At 36.3% G+C, this 24782-nt stretch overlaps 1 protein-coding gene across 2 annotated transcripts in view; it reads left to right on the forward strand.

Moving 5' to 3' along the window:
• BMAL1 (basic helix-loop-helix ARNT like 1) overlaps window positions 1-24782 on the forward strand; it is a 112799-nt gene that overhangs the window by 13497 nt on the left and 74520 nt on the right. The window contains exons 3-5 of one of the 2 annotated variants that reach the window (XM_078767359.1): window positions 728-811; window positions 19305-19343; window positions 23177-23334. In XM_078767359.1, the coding sequence (XP_078623485.1) occupies window positions 759-811; window positions 19305-19343; window positions 23177-23334 (250 nt within the window). In that variant the 5' untranslated portion in view covers window positions 728-758. The remainder of the gene's footprint in view (window positions 1-727; window positions 812-19304; window positions 19344-23176; window positions 23335-24782) is intronic. The other variant, XM_068134297.2, reaches the window with a different exon arrangement.

A 24782-nucleotide genomic window follows, 5' to 3' on the forward strand; every position in this document is an offset into this window, starting at 1 on the left:
CATGTGGAGTTATTTACAATGAGCCACGTTTCAAAGTTTTCCATGGAGAGGTTTTAGAGATATAGAGGTGCAGCATTTTTAGATTTTTCCAAGACGGCGCCTGTACCACGTGACCTATGACATCATAATTATCATTTAAAAAATTCTACAGGAGAGGCTGCTCATATTGTGAAAAATTCGTGTCCATCGGACTAACACTTGCAAAGGAATTTTTTTCCCCCATAACTGATGAGATCCTGAGTGGTTAGGGTGCCGGCTTGGGATCCTAGGATCCTGAGTTCGAATCCCGGTCGATCGCTGAATTAACGCCAGGGGGGTTGACTCAGCCTGTCATCTTTCCGAGGTCGGCAAATTGAGTACCAGCTTGCTGGGATGAATGATCTAGGTGTGTATCCCGATCTAGAATAGGTACACTGTATCCCTGCGCATCGTAACCAATTGCTTAACCCCGCTTTTCACTTTGTGTGCGCGGGGTAATGACTGCACAGACGAGACTGAAGAATTCATGCAAAAGTGGGGCAACAATTCTCCCATGCAATCTCAGTTTCCTAACTCTGCACAGAGGTATGCACCACTAACCTCTGAGCCATGTAGCCTGGGTACAGAAAAAGAAGAAGAGTCTAGCCCTGGAAAATCCCCACACACATCAGCATTTTCTGATGCATAATTTTCTACATGACTGAAATTTTCCAAGTAGGATTATATAAGCAGGCCTTGCCAAAGATAGTCTGCAATAAACTGTTCTTCACAGGGACTACATGGAAGGAGATGATTATGATGATGACGACGATGATGATGACGAGGACAACAGGTAGGGATCCGTTAAATGTTCTTTTTTATCCATAGAGTTTTCCTTCTTCACTCTTACAGTAGAGTGGTATCGATGTGAACAAACTGATGGAATGGTTTTGTTTCTAATTGTATCAGATGCTTTGTTTCGCTAAGGAGCATTAAATCATGGAAAGACTCGTCTTTGGATCCAATTTGTAATTTTGTACCTGATCCTGATTATTCAAATGACTCCACCATGCACCTACCTTTCAATTGAGATTCATACAACTCTTAAAACACGATTTGTATAGAGTTATTATATTATATTAAACGTATTATAATACGTATATTATATTGTAATATATTAATATAATAATTAACTATATATTATATTATAATTAATATATTATATTATATTATAGTTATTATATCTATATATAAATATAAAACACAGTTTGTGTGTGTGTGTGTGTGTGTGTGTGTGTGTGTGTGTGTGTGTGTGTGTGTGTGTGTGTGTGTGTGTGTGTGTCATGTTACCGATAGACTCCTAAACGGCGAGGCTTACGTGCTTGATATTTGACATAGACATGGCCATTGAGCGTGGGACGAACATGGCCGAACTCAAAATATTTGACGATCCATATTTTTTATTCATATTTACCTCAGCGCATTTCAGCGCACGGAATCAACGGAATCAGAGCAGGTGGGCGCTGATTCGCTCAGAGCGATCACGTGATGACGCTATGAACGCTATGACGCTGACGCTATGAACGATATGACGCTATGAACGCTATGACGCTATGAAAAAAAAAATCGCTATGACCGCTATGACGCTATGATGCTATGAAAAAAAAAATCGCTATGACGCTATGAACGCTATGACGCTATGAAAAAAAAAATCGTTATGACGCTATGACGTTATGAACGCTATGACGCTATGACGCTATGACGCTATGAAAAAAAAAATCGCTATGACGCTATGAACGCTATGACGCTATGAAAAAAAAAATCGTTATGACGCTATGACGTTATGAACGCTATGACGCTATGAAACGCTATGACGCTATGAAAAAAAAAATCGCTCGCTTTGCCAAGGGGCTCGCTCCCCCCCCCCCCCCCCCCCCCGTTCCCCTCCCCTCAGTAGTGTAATAATGTTGCTTCTGGGACACCTCCGTTTAACATGGGAAATCCCTATCTAATGTCATTTACCCCCTTGTCTTTTTCAAAAATCATAAACACCTCTATTTCTCCCACCCTCATCTTTATGAACCTTTTGTCTGTAGTACCTATCCTTAATGTTGTTCATTAGACCACTCAAACACTACAAATATTTGTTTTCTCTTATAGACCTATCATCCTTCTTCTACATATCATCTGGCAGATTAATCTTTGACCCATTCACTTCCATATTAATTCTTTCCCTCCCTCATTGACCCTAAACACCTATATTTCTCTCACCCTGTTCTTTACGAACCTTCTAACCTTTTGACATGCTATCCTTATTCATTAGACCACTTAAACACCTGTGATCCTTCTGACCTTATGGACCTTTTAACCTTTTACTCTTAATATCATCTGGTGAATATAACCCACTCAAACAACGACCCTACAAATATTTGTTTATGCGTGGGAAATAATTTAATTCTCTTGCCACTCTCTTCACCATCTAATATATTAACAAAAAAGATGATTGAGTTTGGTTCTTTATTAAGATATTTTAACTGAGCTAAGATAAAATGGTAAACCTCCCTCAATGTTCTTATTTGAGCGCCTCCAGTGCCACACACTTTTTGGTAGGCTCTGCCCACCTTTTGTTAAGCTCCGTCCACTTTTTGGAAAAACCCCGCCCACTTTTTGGTAAGCCACGCCCACCTTTTACTAAGCCCCGCCCACTTTTTGTTAAGCCACGCCCACTTTTGCTATACCCCGCCCACTTTTGCTAAGCTCCGCCCACTTTTGCTAAGTCCCACCCACTTTATAAACTCTTCAGCATTGTATCATTTCCAGGTAATACATAACATCATTTTCAGGGAATTTCCATCACATCATTTCCAGTTAAGACACGCCCAGGGAATTTCCACAGGAAATGACACACACCCAGCCCTTCTTATAAAAGGCACCGACCACACAGGCTTTTTCAAACACGCTTTCTGCTTCACTTGAGAATGGACTCCTATGCCGAAATGGAATGGGATAACTTTGCTATTCCTTGGAGTCCTACTACCTGTGTAGCGCTCAACCTTCAGATTGATGAACTGGACTCGAACCTCTTGTCGATGGAGGAAATTGTATCTGAGCTACGAAATGAAAATTCTACTTTTAACACAACTTGGGATAAAGTTATTTTTTTGTTTGAAGATCTTTTGAACAACCAAGACCCACAGAACGAGTTCTACCTTGATGACCCAGCCAAAGAGTTATACCTTGGAGATCCACAAAATCCTGAAAAAGAGTTCTACCATGATGATACTTATTGTGAGTTATCAAAACAAAACCCACTGAACGAGTTCTACCTTGATGACCCAGCCAAAGAGTTATACCTTGGAGACTCACTAAATTTGGGAAAAACTAATTATGAGGTCTGCCTAGATGGTTCTAACTGTGGAGCCTACCTTGGAGACTCACTAAATTTGGGAAAAACAAATTATGAGGTTTGCCTAGATGGTTCTAACTGTGGAGCCTACCTTGGAGACTCACTAAATTTGGGAAAAACTAATTATGAGGTCTGCCTAGATGGTTCTAACTGTGGAGCCTACCTTGGAGACTCACTAAATTTGGGAAAAACAAATTATGAGGTTTGCCTAGATGGTTCTAACTGTGGAGCCTACCTTGGAGACTCACTAAATTTGGGAAAAACTAATTATGAGGTCTGCCTAGATGGTTCTAACTGTGGAGCCTACCTTGGAGACTCACTAAATTTGGGAAAAACAAATTATGAGGTTTGCCTAGATGGTTCTAACTGTGGAGCCTACCTTGGAGACTCACTAAATTTGGGAAAAACTAATTATGAGGTCTGCCTAGATGGTTCTAACTGTGGAGCCTACCTTGGAGACTCACTAAATTTCATAAAATTAGGAAAAGAGTTTTACCTTGGAGACTTTGAAAACTGGTTTCGTTTTGGAGACTCGGAATGGGGGTTTTGTTTTGATGACTCGGAATGTGATACCTATCTTGGAGGCTCAACAGGAATGTGGTTATACCTTGGGAACTTGGAAAGTTGGTTTTATTTTGGAGACTCTACCTGTGGGGTTCCTCTTGGAGACTCTTTGGATTCTAAAGCAATGAACAATGTTCTTTATTTAATGACGCTTGATTTAAGCAATATCAAGAAAGTTCGAGGAAGAAAATGCTGGAAAATTCTTTCTTCCCATTTCTACTTCTTCAAACTTAAAAGCCTTGAAAGACAGAATTGGAGGAAGAGGAAAAAAAAAAGAAATACGTATTTAAAAAAGAAGAAAAGAAAGATTATGTTAGGGTTTGGGTGGGATTTTGAATGTGAGGGTTAGGGATGGGGTTGGGTTAGGGTTGGGATTTTGAATGTGAGGGTTAGGGTTGGGGTTGGGTTAGGGATGGGGTTGGGTTAGGGATGGGGTTGGGTTAGGGATGGGTTGGGTTAGGGTTGGGATTTTGAATGTGAGGGTTAGGGTTGGGGTTGGGTTAGGGATGGGATTGGGTTAGGGTTGGGATTTTGAATGTGAGGGTTAGGGATGGGGTTGGGTTAGGGATGGGGTTGGGTTGGGGATGGGGTTGGGTTAGGGATGGGGTTGGGTTAGGGATGGGGTTGGGTTAGGGATGGGGTTGGGTTGGGGATGGGGTTGGGTTAGGGATGGGGTTGGGTTAGGGATGGGTTGGGTTAGGGATGGGTTTGGGTTAGGGATGGGGTTGGGTTAGGGTTTGTATATTATTATGACTCACTCGCACATACACACACACACAAAAGTTAAGCCCCAACTAAAAAGTTGTGGGATTCTGTGTTTGGGGTTCACAGATTTAAAAACGTATCCCCATTATACACACACAAAAGTTAAGCCCCAACTAAAAAGTTGTGGGATTCTGTGTTTGGGGTTCACAGATTTAAAAACGTATCCCCATTATACACACACAAAAGTTAAGCCCCAACTAAAAAGTTGTGGGATTCTGTGTTTGGGGTTCACAGATTTAAAAACGTATCCCCATTATACACACACAAAAGTTAAGCCCCAACTAAAAAGTTGTGGGATTCTGTGTTTGGGGTTCACAGATTTAAAAACGTATCCCCATTACATTTTATTTATTTATTTATTATTTTCAAGGGTATTATCTGCTTACTTGTGTTTTTTGTAATTCTTGTGAGTAAAATGAACCCAAGATTTCTTCTCCATTTAAATCATATAATTTGTAGGTCCAAGGGACTGTATCCATTACATCAATGATTTTAAATAATTCACGAGTCCATTTTTGTGTATAACCTTTCTCAAAATGACTTTTCCATTTGTATATTCTTACAATATCACCAACTTTAAACTTGGGCTTTCTCAAATTAATCTCCTTTTCATATTCTAATTTTGTAAATGTTTCTGATGGTTTTGATTGTGTTGATGAATGAACTGTATTATTGTAATTATCTACAATATCCTGAATTAAATACACCCATTTTTGAGAACCGAGTTGTGTGAATTTTTTATATAATTTCTCTTTTAAAGTACGATTAAAACGCTCAATAACAACTGCCTTTCCTTCATTAAAGGTGCTGTATAATTTAATACCCTTCCCCTTAAGAAATTTCATGAATATTTTGTTATAGAACTCTGTTCCCTCATCAGTCCATAACTTCTTTGGTTTCCTTTTATCCCGATCAAATATTAGCTTAAAGGCTAACATTAAAGTATCACCCCTTTTATTTTTTAAAGGGACAACCCAGGCAAATCTACTCCTCAAATCAATAACGGTTAAAGCATACCTGTATCCCCTGTCATTATTCAATTCAATTAAATCAGCGGACCATATGTGGTCAGTGTATTTAGAATAAACCTTCCTTCTTTTAAACTTTGTGATTATAGGTTTGTGTAATTCTTCAGCCAAAAGCTCCTCAGTCTTGATGGCATCATTAGAGCCTAATAGTTTTTTGAGGAATAACCAAGACCAAGTTTCAATTTAGCATTTATCAAATTTCTCACAATAAACCTATCAACTTTCTCTCTCAACGTTGGATTTTGTATCAAAGACAAATTATACAACATTTCGCTGTCGGCTTTATGTTTTTCAGTCAACGTAGTGGTTTTCCCATAAGCAATATCATGCTTCATACACACTTCGTCAACCCTATTTGTAGGTTTAGACCAAGGTTTAGGATTGTCAGCCTCATCTAATCTTTTATCCAAGTTTGTTCCTGGACCACAGAAAGAATACCCTGGAAGGTGTAATTCCCCTGGAATTCCAGTTGTTGTAAATTTACTTCCTGACAGAAACTTTTGTATGTCTCCTCCTCTTTTAGGAGAGATGAATTGGCACTTTTTAGAGCCACATACTTGACATATTCCTTTTTGATAAACTCTATTATTTTTAGCTTTAACATAAGAGATATTTTTAGATTTAGTTTTCTTTTTACATTTGAGACAATAACTCATATTTATTTATCAGAAAAATTCCGACAGAGTATCAAAACCTTTTTGGTTTTCAACATATACATTTCAATCTTTATTTTTAAAACATAAAGAATCCTAAGGAATGCCTTCACTCTCTCCTCCATTTATTTACAAATAAAAACTAACTAAAGTCAATGACACCAACATCATCAATCACATAATCTTTTCCTTCTTCTTCTTCTTCTTCTTCACCACTTTCTCGTTTAAATCTCTGAAATTGAAGACATTGACGTTCTTATTTTTGAAACCATTATCTTCATAAGAGTTGTTAATTCTTTAATTTCCTCTTCGGTGCGTTGAGATTGATTTATTTGCTTTAATACACTCAATCTTTTATGAATCTCAGTGATTTCCATCTTTTTATATTTTTCCTCCCTCTCTCTTTGCTCCCTCTCCTCCTCCTCCATTTTCTCCCTCTCCTCCTTCTCCTTTTTCTCCCTTTTCTCCCTTTCCTCCTTCTCCCTTTTCTCCCTTTCCTCCTTCTCCTTTTTCTCCCTCTCCTCCTTCTCCTCCTTTTTCTCCCTCTCCTCCTTCTCCTCCCTCTCCCTTTCCTCCTTCTCCTTTTTCTCTCTTTCCTCCTTCTCTTCTTCAACTCCTTCCTCATCCCTTGCTACCCTTGAGTTTGAACCCCAAAGAATATTATACATATACTCATCTGGATTTTGAGATATTCTTGTATCTATAATTATTTTTCTCATAATAGGATACCAATAAGATTTGTTGACGATTTCTAAAAGAGTTTTATATTTCATAACTTTGAGAAGTTCATTTTTATTTAATATTTTAAACAAGTCTCTATTTGTGGGTTTAACAATATCAGTATAAGGCCAGTTTTTTATGACAAAATTCCCATGTATATGCTCCAAATCATAAGGTATGTAATACCGAGCACCCTTTTCTTGTAGGTATCCTTGAATACAAAAATTATAATTCTCTTGTAGTCTTCTTCCTGCCATTTATGTATCAGAAATATATGTGAGATTAATATTATGACAGGTAATACCACCCCATCTTCCCACTACCAAATCGGTTTGTATTCCTCGGCTTTCTATCCTTATCTCATTACCTTCCTTCTTTGTCATGCGAACCATCGCTATACTATCATATATTTTTATTTTCTTAAAATCACGTATTTGTTGTTTACTAATTGTACTTCCACATAAATCCTTATCTTCACCAAGTGGATAATATTCTTCTTTACGAGACTGATTTAAATCATGTAGGTCTTCTATGTTTATTGAAAAAGACCAATTATACCCTAAATCAGGCATATCATACCCCCATTTATTAATTCGCATATTAACTAAATGTCCTTCTTTATAAAATTTAATTGTAAGCAGGTAGTTAAATTCAATGAGGAAAGGTGTATGGTCAGTATAACCAGGTGTTGTGGTTGTAAATTTTACTTGTTTCACAAAACGTGCTGTTTTCTTTAAAGATATATATTGTGATAAATCACTGAATCTAATCAAGTCATTCGCATCTGTAGGGTTTGGATAATTGATTAATTTATAAGTATTCTTCATATTAATATTTTTACTTACACTATATTTTTGTCGTTCAGCCTGTGCCTTTGTATAATAATTTGATAAATCAATATCCTGAGAGGATTTTCCAAAGATAGAACCATCTTTTCCAACATAGGTCATTTATATTAGATAAAAAATGATATCATAAAAATTTTCATTATTGTTGAGTTGAAATAATACATATAAACATAATTGGCCACAACATTTAGAATTAATTTCTTGAACTTGGAATGTTTGATAAACACCATTCTGTAAGAATTGTATTACTTCAACAGGTGGTGGCATACCATAACTATCAAAATAATATTTATCCTGACTATTATGAATACAAACCCAATGAGAACCATTCTGTGTGTCTAAATTCATAATAATATTCTTTGTATTCTTATTTATATGTGTTAATTCATCTCTCATACAAATAACCACATTATCAATTTTTAGTGTTTTACAATATTTAGCTAGTTCTATATTTGACGTTGTATTCTTTCCAAATTGTTTAAACCATTTATCCATTTATTTATGAGAAAGATACAATCCATTACCCCGTTTAGTTAGTTTAACACCCGCTTGAGCGATAGAGGAAAGCATATCTCCAACCAACAATCTAGCTTTATCAGGTAGACTTTCAAGTTTTTGAGCAAAATCTACAATTACACCACTTCCACTAATTTGTTTCTCCAACTCCTTGTTATGTCTTTCCAATTCTTTTTGAGCTTTTAGTTGTGCCTTCCTTTCGTTAGCAGTTTTTACCGCTGCTGAAATACCACCAGTCAATGCTCCCGCCGCACTTAAACCAGCAAATAAAGGAATTAGAAACGGGAGAAATCCTCCTCTTGACTCATCTATTGAATATTTCTTTAACATAGGTTTCGTCATTTTAATTTTAAGTGATCCAACATCATTTAGTGTTTTTACTTGTGTGTGTGTGAGTAAAACATCAATTCTTACAGCTCCTTTTCTTTGAATTGTATTAACATTAATAATACAAGGCTTTTGATTTTGAATACAAGATGTTAATTTATTAAGATTGATTTGATTAACATATACCCCAACCATTTATTTATGAGAAAAAACCTATGTGATATTAATCATAACACCATTATCTGTATTAATCTGTAATTCTGTTTCCTCCAAAAGCAAACAATATGCATTAACCTCTTCATTCTCCCCTCTTTCAATGTATAGAGAAGTATCCACTCGATTAGACTTTATAGTTTCCTTTTGAGAACTCAGGTCAATTGCGTAGATTGTATATAAACCTTTAAATGCAACCATATCCAAAATAGGATCATTATTACCATTACTTTCACACACCTTTTGGTAGGACTTGTAGGCTTCCGCATAATCATTTTTTTCCCAATCAATTTCCAATCTATCTCGCGGATAAAATGTGCCATCAAGAGAAACCCGAAGTTGTTTCACCTTAGCATTATCACTCAGCGCATTATTCTTATTAGTACCGTCCTCTCCATCTGGTTTTTTAAAAATGAGCCAGAGGTATCGTGGCTTTCCTTGAAGAACACCCAAATTCCAAGTGTAGGTAGTGTGTTCCAGTTTAACGTGTTGACATCTTCTTTTAAGGTATGATACATTTAGCGGTTTCTTTGAGTTAAGTCTTCTATTTAACATCTCTTCCGTTTTAAGATTAGGAGTATATTCACTGATATACCAACACAAATCATTAATAACAAATTTATTGTTGTCTCCAAAAGCATTTTCATCCCCAAAAAGCAACCTATTTACATTATCATTCCTTTGTAGTTGAAATCTAATTTTAAGACCATACAAAACTTTATCATAATCGCAAAATCCAAATATACCTTTAAGAGGTACTGCTACGGTAAAACTATTCACTGCTTTTGTTTCATCATTATACATTGACTTCCTTTGACTATAACCAGGGTCTGCGTTTGTACCCGTTGACATATCAGGAATAAAACCTTCAACAGCTCCCTTACCCATTCTATCACTAAACGAATATAGTGTAAATTTCATCATTTCAGATGTAGCAGAGACATAATCAACCGCTTCAACCTCTTGTGTTCCAATATACAGGCGGACACTGTCAAACATTTTCCAGAAGAAATCATTTACGAGTGTAGCATTAGTATTATTCGCAGCCTTAGTGAATTTAAATTTACACAGCAAGAAACTATCAGCTATATTCAAGTAAGTTTGTTGATTATTTATTTCAAAACTTTTTGTTCCGTTTGAATTCCAGTCTGTTCCTGTTATAGCATTTACCTTAAAATAGTCTTCCTTTTTAGTGGAGTTTGAAATGATAATCGTATCATCCAAATCATAGATACTATCAATCGCTTCCATACTTGTATTTATATAGCATTAAAATTGTTGAAACCCTGACCCAAGTATTTTAATGATTTTTTGTCGTTCTTGTGAAGATAGTTGAGTTTTACCTTTTTTTATTTCTTTGATTGCTTGTAATTTATGAGACTCCTTTTGAGCATCTTTTATACTCTTTATAGCACCCGCAACGGAGCCCACGGCAGAAGCAGTTGAACCAATTAGGTCTTTATGTTTAAGGATGGTTGAACCAATACCCATTAGAGTATCAATTATCCCATCTCCTTTATTTCGAAATTGATGACCTACACCTCGTTGTCTCTTAGGTTTATAGTATCCTCTACCCACATACCTTGTATAGTCTGGTGAAAGGAACATGCCCTCCCCTGTAATTATTTTATATTTTCCCAACTCGTGTTTTCTCACAATAACCATTATTTATTTATTGAAAAACTTCACGTAGGTGAATTCTGATGGATATAATTTCATCATTAAAGGATATCATACGATTATCTTGGTCGGTTATCCTAAAATTTACTCTGTATATGGTTTTTCCTGACACAGGTAAATAGACAAGATTTTTTGGTTCCATATTAAATTTATAACCAATCGGGGTTGAGTATGCACTGAATGAAAATATTGTATTTGTTCTTATTCCATCGTTATAAGCACCATCAATCAAATCACAATGAATTAATACTGAATTTATACCGGAGGATATTTGGATAACATTATCACTGTAAAACGTCCCGTTATTTTCAATCTTTTTTGAAGAGAAACCCAATAGCTCTCTAAACGAATTTTCAATCGTGAAATCAACTTTATAATTATTTTTAAGTTTAATAGTTGATTTTGAAGTGTGTTTTTGAATATCTATTACAATATTTTTTGGTTCATCACCTTTTTCTTTCATAAGGCGAGAGACTTCTGAAGATATTTGAGAAATCTCGTAAGCTCCAGGTGAAACAGTTATAGTTTTATATCCACTTCCTGGATTATAACTAAACTTGCTGTTTTTCTCTGTGATATTAAACAAGGTATTATAAGTTTCCATCGACAATAAAGATGCCTCATATGAGGTAAGGGGGTCAAGTTGTAGTGGGTAAGGGAATGAAGCTGTGTAATCGCTCGTTGTGAAATTAAAACTAAGAATTGTGCTTCTCATCTTATTTAATATCTAATAAAATATCTTTGTATTGACATTTATTAATTATTTTCATATTCATCAACTGATCTAAAATGGCTGAGGATTCATTAAAACAATTGTTGTTTCCAGCCTTCTTACTACCTAACAACAATAATAGCCTATTAACTAATTGTGATGGGTCATTTGGAAGAAAACTAACACCTGAACCAAGTTTACTTAAAGCATCAATAATATGTTTCTCCTTCTCATTCTTCTTACTTTTACCAGCAACAGAAACTCCATAATCAAGTGCATTTAACAACTCAATATATACCCTATCTTCCTCTCTTTCCATATCAAGTGGTTCCTCAAAATATTTTGAACCGCTGAATCCGGGGTTTGTTAGAAGAAACATTAATCTTGGAGTTAATTTAACATTTGGTTGAGTAGAACTCAAGAACATCAATTCATCATTAAATATCAATACCTTTTCTTCCACAAGATGAAACACTGCTGGTTCTTCTGTTGGAATGAGACCTGCTCTGGTTTTTGAACCCGCCGAATATTCATTGTTTTGAAGAGCTTCCACAACATAATTAGGGGGTTGATTTACCTGCTCAAGTTTCCGAAATAATCCCTCGTCATCATATTCTAATTCACCAAGTTCTTGTTTTGTTATCTGACTAAAATCTTTGAGCATTTGAAGTTTTTTCGGAGTAAATTCTACCGTGGGAACTGTAGGTGAGTGTTGAGTTTTCAAAAGTGGTTTAAAGAATTTCTCTTGTTTTCTTTCAAAGGCTTCTTCACCAGTTAGTTTCTGTCTCCGTTTCTTCTTTATCTCTTCCTGTTGTTTAACAACTTTTGAAACTAATTGTTGATGTTCCTTAAACTTTCTTTCTCTTTCTTCGGTATTCATTTTCTGTATTTATTTATTGAAAAATATCATTTAGTATCTCATCTTGTTTCACAACAATATATTTATATTTTCCAATCGTGTGTTTCATATAATTTTCAAATTCTTTTTTACTACATAACGTAGAGCAATTATCTCTCCAAAAATTATTTACATCTATTGAATTTAACTTAAATAAAATAAAAGTATTGGCATTGTTTCTTATTGAGCGTCGAGGGAGTTGAAAATATGATTGACTAAGATATATACAATTACAAGAAGAATGTCTCCCTCTTGTATAGTAGCTATCCATTACTGTTTGGTTTCTCTCATTAACACAATCATCAAAGATGACGAGGTTCTTTTTTGATTTATCTAAATCTTGAGGTGAAGGTATATCATCCGTATTATCACTGAGAATACAAGTTATGGGTTTCGATTTTGATTTCTGTGTATCACAAAATAATTGTATTATATCTTCAATATTATAATCATTCAGTTTGTTTTGAAGTTTAAATAAACCGATAATGTCTTCCTTTTTAAGACCTGCATTAAAACCCTGTGAGAGTAGTTGATACTCGGGTTGAAAACTTGACTTTGTAAAAATTATTAAATTATCATAATCTAAAAAATTAGGACCAAGGAGCATCTTTAAAAGTAAACAGGTTTTCCCACATCCGCTTGAACCAACTATTAGACATCTCAATGAATTTGGAATGTTTTTATGGTTATTAAATTTTATCTTATTTTCCCAAACGGGTAAAAAATCATTCATTTATATATTTGGAAAACAAGTCATCCAACTTTTTTTGAGCTATTTTAGAAACTCTATATTTTATCCTGAGTTCTGGTTTAATTTCAAAATAATTCATTATTTTATTTATGTAGTATCTTGTATTAACATTTCCATTAAAATTATTTTGAATAATAAATATCATTAAACCCTTATACATTTCCTCAATACAAAGAGTCTCTTTCCTTGTAAGAAATGGTGTATTATCACCATAATGCTTAACATTCATCTCTCTTATTAATCTTGTAAAGTAATTCATTTTTGGTTCTAATTTAAAAGAGTTATATGTTTTTTTATATTTCTTATTATCATTAATTAGAATATAATCACAGAATAAACATTGTTTATATGAATCCTCATCATTAAGCCCCACTCTATCACAAGCCGGACAATTCTCTAATTTATCATATGGAGAGTCTGGAAATTCTAAATATCCTTCAGAACTTATCATATTTATGTGGTAAATTTTTACTTAAACTAAACGCAAGTTTATTCATTAATAAATACAATGTTTCAAAGCACAAAAGACAAATTTCAATCAATCTCTACTTCGGTGGAAGATATAGAAAAATATGTCAAAGATGTTAAATTGAACAAAGATAAATATGGAAATTTTTGGGTAAAACCAGTTATGGAAAATAACATGAGCCCCTCTATTTCATTTAAAGGAAGAGCTCTAACTATACCTGGAAAGACATCCATTAAAGTAAATCTAACAAAAGTTTCTCCTCTACTCCTGGCAATTTATTCAAAGCTTGAAAAAGTGATTGAGCACGATACTTTGAAAAAGAATGATAAGACCATTAATAATTCTAGAGGAGACATTTGTATTTTCTTTAATAATCCAAAGGGTGTAGATCTAAGTAAAATGAATGATGTTAATATTTCTGGTGAAATGTCATTTCGTTCTATGATAGTTAGAGATTATTTAAAGATAACTTTTGATATAAAAATTGTAGAGATTGAATCTGTTAATGAAAGAAAGTATATAGATATTGATGGGAATATTTTTCTTGCTAATTAAATATGAGTCAATACAGCAGTGAAGATTTTACTATTTCATTGAACTCGGACGATAGTGATGATAGTATTTCATTGAACTTGGATGATGGTGATGATAGTATTTCATTGAACACAGATGATAGTTATGATACTAATAGTTTGTGCTCAAATGATAGTTATGAGAGTAGCTTTATTGATGACTCTGAGTATGATTCTGAGTATTCATGTGATAGTTATGACTTAGATGATTCTGAGTGAAAAAGTGTTTTAGTTTAAGCACAGTGATATATATAAAACGGAGCTGTAAAGCTCAAAAGTGTTTTATTTTAAGCACAGTGATATATATAAAACACCACGTTTTCTCACGCTATAAATATGGTTTATTGTGATACTTGCGAGAAGGAAGTAAAATATTATAAACAACATATTCTCACCGCAAAACATACATACAACATTTTAAACAAACTTTCCCCTCTTCCACCTGAAACAAAACACTGTTCTACATGTAATAAAAATATCCTCAAGAAAGGCTTCAAAATACATCTTAAAACAAATCTACATTTATCAAATTTTATCACAACTAAAAACTCTGATGGAGCATTCAAAGGACATATTAAAATAAGAGTCTTTAACTTCAAACCTCCTGAACCAGAGTCTATAGTTGATGCTGTAGAAATAGTTAAACCTGCTGTTCAAACGTTGATTGAAAAAACACTAAAGGAAATGAAACCACTTAAATTTTATATGGGAGTAAAATTAGAAATGACAAAGGATGAAGGAGTTATAGATGCACCATACATGAGAACTGAGCCACACTTTATATCTTCATATCAAGATTTTAAAACATCAGGAGTCTATGATGAACTTATTAAACAAGAGCAAGATGTGGATAATTCAATCGTAGGAAGTGGATTCAATATAGGAAAAATTATTTACATAGACATTCATATTATTAAATCAGATCCTCTAAAAGCTTCTTCTTACATTGATTTACCCAGTGTTATCAAAAATAGAAAAGCAGTTATCAATATCAAAAATAAAGACAATAAATGTTTTCTCTGGTCTATTTTAGCACACTTACATCCTCCACATTTTCATGATGAAAGAGTATCTCATTATAAAAAATATGAGAATACATTAAATACGAAAGATCTAAAGTTTCCGATGACTTTAAATGATATTCCTAAATTTGAAAAGATGAATAATTTATCAGTTAATGTTTATGGTCTAACAGAAACAAACAACATTCAGGTTTTAAAGCTTTCTGACAATTGTAAACAGACTCATATTAATCTTCTATATTTTAATTCAGACGAAAATTCACATTATACATACATCAAAGATATTGCTAAATTAATAAAACCACAAGTCTGTAAGAGAACAAATAAAATATATATTTGTTTGCGTTGTCTTAACTTCTTCAATTCACAAGAAAGATTAGATAAACATTCAAATTATTGTGGCGAACATAAATCAACGGTAATCAATATGCCTAAAGAAGGCTCAAAGATCACATTCAAAGATGAAAATAAAAAGATCAAACATCCATTTGTTATATATGCTGATTTTGAAAGTATTTTAGAAAAAATTGATACTGCTTCTCAAGATCCAAAAGAATCATACACAAATAAATATCAAAAACATACTCCTTGTGGTTTTTGTTATTATATCAAATCATCCGTTGGTGATAAATATAACAAGTTAGAGATGTATAGAGGCTCAAATACCCCAGAGGAGTTTGTGAAACGACTAGAAAAAGACTGTGTTCGATTAACCAAGATAATGAGAGAAACCAATAAACCAATGTCCTTAACAAGTAAAGAAAAAAGGGAATTTATAAAAAACAATGTCTGTCATATTTGTGAGGAGAAAATTGGTAAAGGTCTAAAGGTTAGAGACCATTGTCATCTCACTGGTAAATATAGAGGTCCGGCTCATCAAAGTTGTAATATTAATTATCAACTCCCCTCTTTCATTCCTGTCTTTCTTCATAACAACGCTCATTATGATACACATCTATTTATCAAGGAACTCTCAAAGACTTCTGGAAGTATCTCAGCAATTCCAAACACGGATCAGAAATACATTTCATTCACAAAAACAATTCACACATCTCCTATTACTCATATCAGATTTCTTGATACATTTAAATTCATGGCAAGTCCATTGGTTAACTTGGTTCAAAATCTAAAAGAGTTTCCATGTCTTTCAGAGTATTTTTTAGATAAAGATTTTCTAACACAAAAGGGAATTTACCCCTATGACTATATGGACTCATTTGAGAGATTCAATGAAACACAACTTCCTTCAAAAGAAAATTTCTATAACAAATTAAATAATAGTCATATATCTGATAAAGATTATGTACACGCACAAAATGTTTGGGAAAAATATAACATCAAGAATCTTGGCGAGTATCACGATTTGTATCTCAAAACTGATGTGCTTTTATTGGCCGATGTATTTGAAGCCTTTAGATCTGTTTGTCGCACTGGATATGGATTGGATCCTGCTCACTACTACACAGCACCTGGATTGGCCTGGAGTGCGATGTTGAAAATGACAAAACAAGATTTGGATTTGATAACCGATGTTGATATGCTTTTGATGATTGAAAAGGCAAAAAGAGGTGGAATTTCACAAGTCTGCTCGAGTAGATACGCAAAAGCAAATAACAAATATCTTCCAAATTATGATCCAACGAAAGAGAGTTCTTACTTGATGTACTATGACGCAAACAACCTGTATGGCTGGGCAATGTCTCAGGCTCTTCCTTATGGAAAACTTAGATGGGTAAAGGAAAAAGACTACAAAAACGTTTTACAAGATGTATGTATCTCTACACAAAAAGAATTGGATGAAGAAAAAGTTGGTTATTATTTTGAAATTGATTTAAAATATCCAGAGGAACTCCATAACCTACACAAAGATCTCCCATTTGCTTGTGAGAAAGAAAGTCCAAAGAAAGAATGGTTGAGTGATTATCAACGATCGTTTGATATAGGTGAATCAACAGAAAAATTACTTACTACATTATATAACAAGAAAAATTATGTTCTACACCAAAGAAATTTGCGACAATATTTATCAAAAGGTCTAAGAGTAGAGAAGATCCATAGGGTTCTAAAGTTCAATCAAAGTCATTGGTTAAAGGGGTACATTGATTTTAATACACAAAGAAGAACAGAGTCAAAAACAGATTTTGAGAAAGACTTTTATAAATTGATGAATAATGCGGTCTTTGGTAAGACTATGGAGAATGTGAGGAAAAGACAAAATATCAGATTATCAACATCTTGGGAACAAGCATCAAAATTAATTAATAGACCGAGTTTTACTCGAGCTGAGGTCTTTACTGAGAACTTTTGTGCGATCCATTTGATTAAAGAGAGTATTGAAATGAACAAACCTATTTATATTGGGACAACAATTCTTGATTTATCAAAGTCATTAATGTATGATTACTTTTATAATAACTTGAGGAAGAAATATCAAAATGATGTTAATCTACTTTATATGGATACAGATAGTTTTATTTTGAAAATTAATACCAACGATGTTTATTCAGACATGAAAAGAGACATTAATATCTATGACACGAGTAATTACAGTCCAGAGAGTGAGTTGTTCTCTTCTAAAAATAAAAAGGTGATTGGAAAGTTCAAGGATGAATTAGGAGGAAATGTCATGAGTGAATTTGTGGGATTGAGGTCTAAGGCTTATGCTTATAAATACATTGTGAATAACGTTGAAAAAACTGATAAGAAATTAAAAGGTGTAAAGAAAAATGTCATTAAAGAAACAATAAACTTTAAGGATTATTATAACTGTTTAACAACAAAGAAAGAAGAGTTTAGAAAGATTAATGGAATAAGAAGTTATAAACATCAATTATATTCAGAAGAGGTGAATAAGAAAGCATTGGGGGCTTTTGATGATAAGAGGTTTATTTTAGAAAATGGAATTGATAGTCTCCCTTATGGTTATATAAGTATATAAGTGATAAGATATATATAAGTGATAAGATATATATAAGTGATAAGATATATATAAGTGATAAGATATACATAAGTGATAAGATATATATAAGTGATAAGTTAAAAAGGGGGGGTTGGGGATTTTAACGGGCTACCGCCGCCTTTTTTACTATTATATAAATGATAGAACCAAGTATCAACCAGACTAAAGAGTGGAGGTGTAATCAACCTTGGTATATAAATGGAAAACATAATGAATGTGAAAAATATCAAATAGGTATAATTGAAAAGGCAACTGGTAAAAAAATTCACAAAACAAATAAGAGAATTAATTTAAATACCGGTGAATTGGGTAAAAAAGATGGAAATATTTTTGAGTGGACGGAAAACTTTGATGGTTGTCAGGAAAATATATACTTTAATTTAAAAATGGTATGTGGCACTGGAGGTGCTCAAACAAGAACATTGAGGGAGGTTTACCATTTTATCTTAGCTCAGTTAAAATATCTTAATAAAGAACCAAACTCAATCATCTTTTTTGTTAATATATTAGATGGTGAAGAGAGTGGCAAGAGAATTAAATTATTTCCCACGCATAAACAAATATTTGTAGGGTCGTTGTTTGAGTGGGTTATATTCACCAGATGATATTAAGAGTAAAAGGTTAAAAGGTCCATAAGGTCAGAAGGATCACAGGTGTTTAAGTGGTCTAATGAATAAGGATAGCATGTCAAAAGGTTAGAAGGTTCGTAAAGAACAGGGTGAGAGAAATATAGGTGTTTAGGGTCAATGAGGGAGGGAAAGAATTAATATGGAAGTGAATGGGTCAAAGATTAATCTGCCAGATGATATGTAGAAGAAGGATGATAGGTCTATAAGAGAAAACAAATATTTGTAGTGTTTGAGTGGTCTAATGAACAACATTAAGGATAGGTACTACAGACAAAAGGTTCATAAAGATGAGGGTGGGAGAAATAGAGGTGTTTATGATTTTTGAAAAAGACAAGGGGGTAAATGACATTAGATAGGGATTTCCCATGTTAAACGGAGGTGTCCCAGAAGCAACATTATTACACTACTCCCCTCCCCTCTCCCTCCCCTCCCCCGCCCGGCAATGCCGGGTACTTCTGCTAGTATTATTATATTTTAACGTCGACAAGATATTTTATTTATCGTTTATCCGACTTCATTCCTAATTTTAAACCATAAACGTGTATCTGCTTGATGCTCTCAATCCATGTGTCTCTTCCTCCCCCCCCCCCCCCCCTCTCTCACTCTCTTTTCAGAATCGATGGGAACCAACAGATGAGGCCCAAATATTCCAAGTAACGCAGCGCGTGTCTCTGTACTCCGTTTTGTCCCGTCTTTGGGACATTGCTCTCAAGTTATTGCACATTATAGATTTACTCTTTTTCAACTATTGCATAATCTTTGTGAAAATGTGAAAAGGAAAACAAGGGTTACATGTTGGGGAGGGTGTAGAGGAGGTGATGGTGGTTGGGAATGGGGGGTGGAAGAAAGGGATAAAAAGGAGGGTCAAAAAACAACATAAAAGGGGGAAAAGAGATAAAAGGAAGAGGGAACAGGGCAGGTTTGATGGGGCAGTACATGTTTTTGCAATATTGAGTACATAATTATGTAGATGACCTCCCACCTGCTGAGCCACATATAGGCTCAGTTTAACACCTTCACTTCATGCATTTCTTCCCATTTTCTTTTACCTGTAGCTCAGTCCCTCTAGGTTCTTAATGCACTTCATTCCAGTTGATCTTTTCGACTTTGCGCCCTCCTCTTTCTTTCACAATGCAGGAATCCCCACAAAGTGTGATCCATTTTATGCTTTTCAACCCGCAATGCTCCATTTGGAATTACCACGTACAGTAATACCTCGATTAGTACTCAGGATGTGTTCCTGGAGAAGAGAGCGTTAATCGAAAATGCGCTAAACGGGGTCATTATACCATTGTTTATATTATGGAGATGCGTTCCCGACAACGTTGTTTCTTACGCATGAGGGGTATATGAGGGCTTCATTTGAGTATCGGTAATAGCCGTAACAATAATAATACAAATGGTAAACACATTATTAAATAAATAAAAATAATACATTTTATTATATCATCAGTAAGTAGAAAAAAAAGCATAAATATGTACAAACATCAATAAAAATAATTTCCATTGATCCTATTCCACTCCTACTCTGCTCCTACTCTGCTCCTACTCATACATGGCAGCAATGAGAGGAGGCCCATCCTGCTGCAAAACGGAGGCGGAGTAAACAGCGCTGATTGGCTCAGAGCATGTGCATACTGTACAAACAATGGTGATGGGTGTGTTTATTCGGCGAGTACTGCCTGTTAAGGATTTTATTCATTTCAAATGTCAAGAACACAGTTTCAAAGCAGTTTTAGAATTTGTCCAGGATATCAGCACACAATGACTTACCCTTTTATTGTGGAATAATGGACCTGCTCACATACACAGGCTAGTGCTAGTACAATGGATAATCAGCTTAATATCCTCATTGATGGCAGCCTCTATAATGCAGCAAAGATCCAGGAGTAAAGTTTATTTATGTGAATGTGCATGTTGCATATCTCATATATTACTAAAAGGAGAAGCATCCATCCATGTTTTTGTCCGTCTGTCCTTCCGTCTGTCTCGCTTTATTCTAAAGGATTCCTGCTGTCATAGAGTAATAAAAATGTTACCAATGGAAAACCAATAATCGATGTACTTGGAACAAAAATTAGTGTCCGTTTAATCATAAGGTTGCCTAGCTTTTACAAGCCCGTCTTTCTGTGATGGAAGAAGAAGAAGTGGTATCTGGCAATTGTGGCAATTCCAATAGTACGACAGCAGGAACCCTTTCGAATAAAGTGTGACAGACATGGAAGGAGCACACAAAATTATCTATGTAATAATCTATATAATAATAGCATAAGGACTCGACTTTGTTATCCCTTTTACGCCGCACCCAGTGACCCGTTGCCCACAGCACTAATGGATTTACGATCTACGAACCGCTCTCTTTGTTTATCACGTACAGCCATACTCGAAAAATCTGAATTAGCCGACGTTGGGGCCAAAAAGCATCCGATTAACTGCCGATACGACGCCATCTTACGACGCCATCGTATTGGCGTCTGCTGGGCGAAGGCGAAGCAAGCCGTCCGCTGATTGGACAGGCGAAGGCGACAGCAAGCCGTCCACTGAGTGGACAATCCAGAGCATGAATTTGTGCCGGTGTCGGCGATCGTTGTTCATATACGCACTCTTCATTCTCATCTTTCTTCCTAACTCTTACTCGGACAAGAAAATCCCCTATGCCATCTATAATGGTACACTCTATCCATACACCACATCCTCCCTTCCGTGGATGTTCCACGGGTTTCGGCTAGTATATAGTAATACCTCAAAGCAATAGAAAAATATATAACAGTAGCCTACATGGAGGAGCACACAAACAACAACAGCAATGATGACAGCAACAGCAGCAGCAACAACCACAACAACAATATATTGTTACGGATCGCGGTTAGATGTTATTTCGACCGAGCGGTGGTGTATTACCGCGACCTAACAGTTCCCCCGATTCTTCCCCAACTCACCCGATTCCACCCGAACGTTGGCCAAATCGCGCTACGCTAAATCAATGATTGGAAAGGACACAACGACTGGGATAAATGAAACGACGCAAGGGGTACAGTTCTCAAGACCTCCGGAGGAGGGTATAATTAGTGGTGGAGAAAAGGGGTAGATTACAAGGTAGAGTGAGGTAAAAACACAGAAGAGATAGGCACTTAAATACAATCTTATTTTATCCCAGACAGACCACAGACAAACGGGACAAGGCTGACTTACACAGGGATTGATGGCAGGAAGGGACAGGTAGTCGATAGCACAAGGTGCACCTTGGCTCGGGGACAGGATCAAGCACGGTCCAAGAGATGCAGGGAGGTCTCACAGCGCTCGGAGGTGGCGTCTTTCTTTCTCCAAGCTCAGCGCGCATCTGACGTCACCTCCCTCTTCCTGCGCATGCTCAGCGGGGAGTGACACGCCCTCGACTGGTTGGCTCCGCCCCAGATGAGACCGGTCCGCCGCTCCCATTGGGTGCGGGGGTTACCGGGCTCCGCCCTTGATGAGGAGCTGACAGGGAGCCCCTATTTGGTAACCCCGTCGAGCACATGTTCGATGGCGGCTCGCTGGGAAGGCCTCATGCCCTCCCAACACCCCCTACCAACCAAGCCGGAGTGAGGACGCGCACTCCCTGTGCACGCCGCCGCCGTTGCTGTTGTTGTTGTTGTTGTTGTTGCTGAACCGTGAGGAAGAGCTGCGGGGAGGTATTGGGAGGTCCTAAACTTCCTAACGGTGCCATACAATCACATTCTGGTGCAACGAAGGGTCAGAATTAATGGAAACGAGTCCTTAACTGACATAGACTAAGAATAACTAGCAAGATGTCCTATAGTTGTCTTACATGAGATGCGGTGAACCTGGGCACGACATTTAATGGGGGAAATAGGGGGAGGTCGGGTCTACAGAGTGTTGTTTACAGAAAATGGGACTAGGGAATGGGGGATTGGGGATAGTTGGGAAGTATTGAGGAAATAGGGGAATATTTACAAGCGGATATGGATGGATGCAAATCCCATATCCGCAACAATATTATAAAAGATCCTTTTTCGAGTGTTTCACTTCATTTTACATCCTCGTTGAGATAATAGACATGTAGACGTGAAATAATAGACATCAAATGGACGTTTAATACATTTGTGAAGTACAACATGCTGTCTTTTGAATAAACCCGACAGCGAAGCGACAGGTAGGCACGGCTAGTCATGATAAAAACAAAAATATTCAAAATCATCTCAGATTTTGCTTCCACATTAAGACATAAATCACTACTCATTCAGGTATCTTGCTTCCTATTTCATTTACCTCTTTGGGGTTTAACTGGGGAGTAACAAAGCTCTGAAATATTTGTTCCTTTACATCCCAGTTCGATGATGACGTCACATCTGTTCTCCATTCTGGATCGTCAGTGTCATGTTTTTATTCCTTTATTGCAAATGACCCCGATTAATTGCATCTTCTCATTTATGACTCGGTACATCCACTCGGCAGTCTTACTTTCCGCTACGTGTGCCCCACACAGGGAGGCGCACAGCCAGATTGAGAAGAGAAGGAGAGACAAGATGAATGGGCTTATTGAGGAGCTGGCAGCGATGGTGCCCACTTGCAATGCAATGGCCAGGCGTCTGGACAAGCTCACTGTGCTCCGAATGGCCGTGCAGCATCTTCGTTCTTTGCGCGGTGAGAGAACATCTGAGAGAATGAGAGAACATTTTTTGTCACTGATATACACATAATACCACATAATGTCAAAGTGGATTTTTGTTTCTGAAATATTTACAAAATAATTAAAAATGAAAAGCTGAAATGTCTTGAGTCAATAAGTATTTAACCCCTTTTCCGGAGAGGATTCGGTAGAAGACAAAGACCACCAAACTGCCTGCGGTGAAAGAGTGAGAGACCCTCAGATCAACTTCATTGCGGAAGATACCAATGATTCTAAAAGCCTTGGTTTCTACAGCGTGAAGCTGGGCTAGTTGTGAGGCAGGAGCACCAGCTCAGAGGGGAGAGCAGTATTCCATCAAGCTGCGGATGAGAGCTTTGTATGTGGTGAGGAGCTCAGTAGTGCCAATAAAGGTCTTCACACAACAAAGGATGCCCAGTCGGCGACTGGCTTTGGAGGCCAGCTTTGATCATCCTTGAGATGTCTCTACAACTTGAATGGAATCCACCTGTGGCCAATTCAATTGATTGGACATGATTTAGAAAGAAACAAACCTTTCTATATAAGGTCCCACAGTTGACAGTGCATGTCAGAGCAGAAACTCCAACATGAAGTCCTAGGAACTGTCTGTAGAACTCTGATATAGAATTGTGAGGAGGCATAGATCTGGGGTAGGGTATAAAACAATTTATAGTGTTGAAAGTTCCCAAGAGCACAGTGAGCTCCATCATTAGGAGATGGAAAGAATATGGAACTACCCAGAGTCTTCCTAGAGCTGCCCATCTGACAAAACTGAGCAACCGCTCAAGAAGGACCTTGGTCAGGGAGGTGACCAAGAACCCAATAACCACTCTGACAGAAGTACAGAGATCCTTGATTGAGATGGGAGAACCTGCCAGAAGGACAACAGTCTCTGCAACACTTCAGAAATCTAGGGTTTATTGGGGAGTGGACAGATGGAAGCCACTTCTGAAAAATGGACATTGCAGCATGCTTGGCGTTTGCAAAAAGGCACGTGAAAGACTCTGAGAGCATGAGGCAAAATATCTTGTGGTCTGACGAAACAAAAATTGAACTCTTCGGCATGACTTCAAAGCGCTACATCTGGTGGAAACCGAGCACAGCTCATCACCCATCTAACACCATCCCTACTCTGAAGCATGGTGGTGGCAGCATCATGCTATGGGGATGCTTTTCAGTGGCAGGGACTGGGAGACTTGTAAGGATAGAGGAAACAATGAATGGAGTCAAATACAAGCAAATGCTTGATGAGAACCTGATTCAGAGTGCAAAATACCTTAGACTGTGGCAAAGATTTACGTTCCAACAAGACAACGACCCCAATCATACCGCCAAAGCAACACTGGAATCCAAGGGATGTGAATACTTTCTGTAGGCATTGTACATACATTCGTACGTGCATACGTACATAGAGTTAATCTTGTTTTTACATCTTATTTCTTAT

Source organism: Myxine glutinosa, chromosome 13, assembly GCF_964187855.1.
Source record: "Myxine glutinosa chromosome 13, kmMyxGlut1.1, whole genome shotgun sequence".
NCBI classification, from domain to species: Eukaryota; Metazoa; Chordata; class Myxini; order Myxiniformes; family Myxinidae; genus Myxine; species Myxine glutinosa.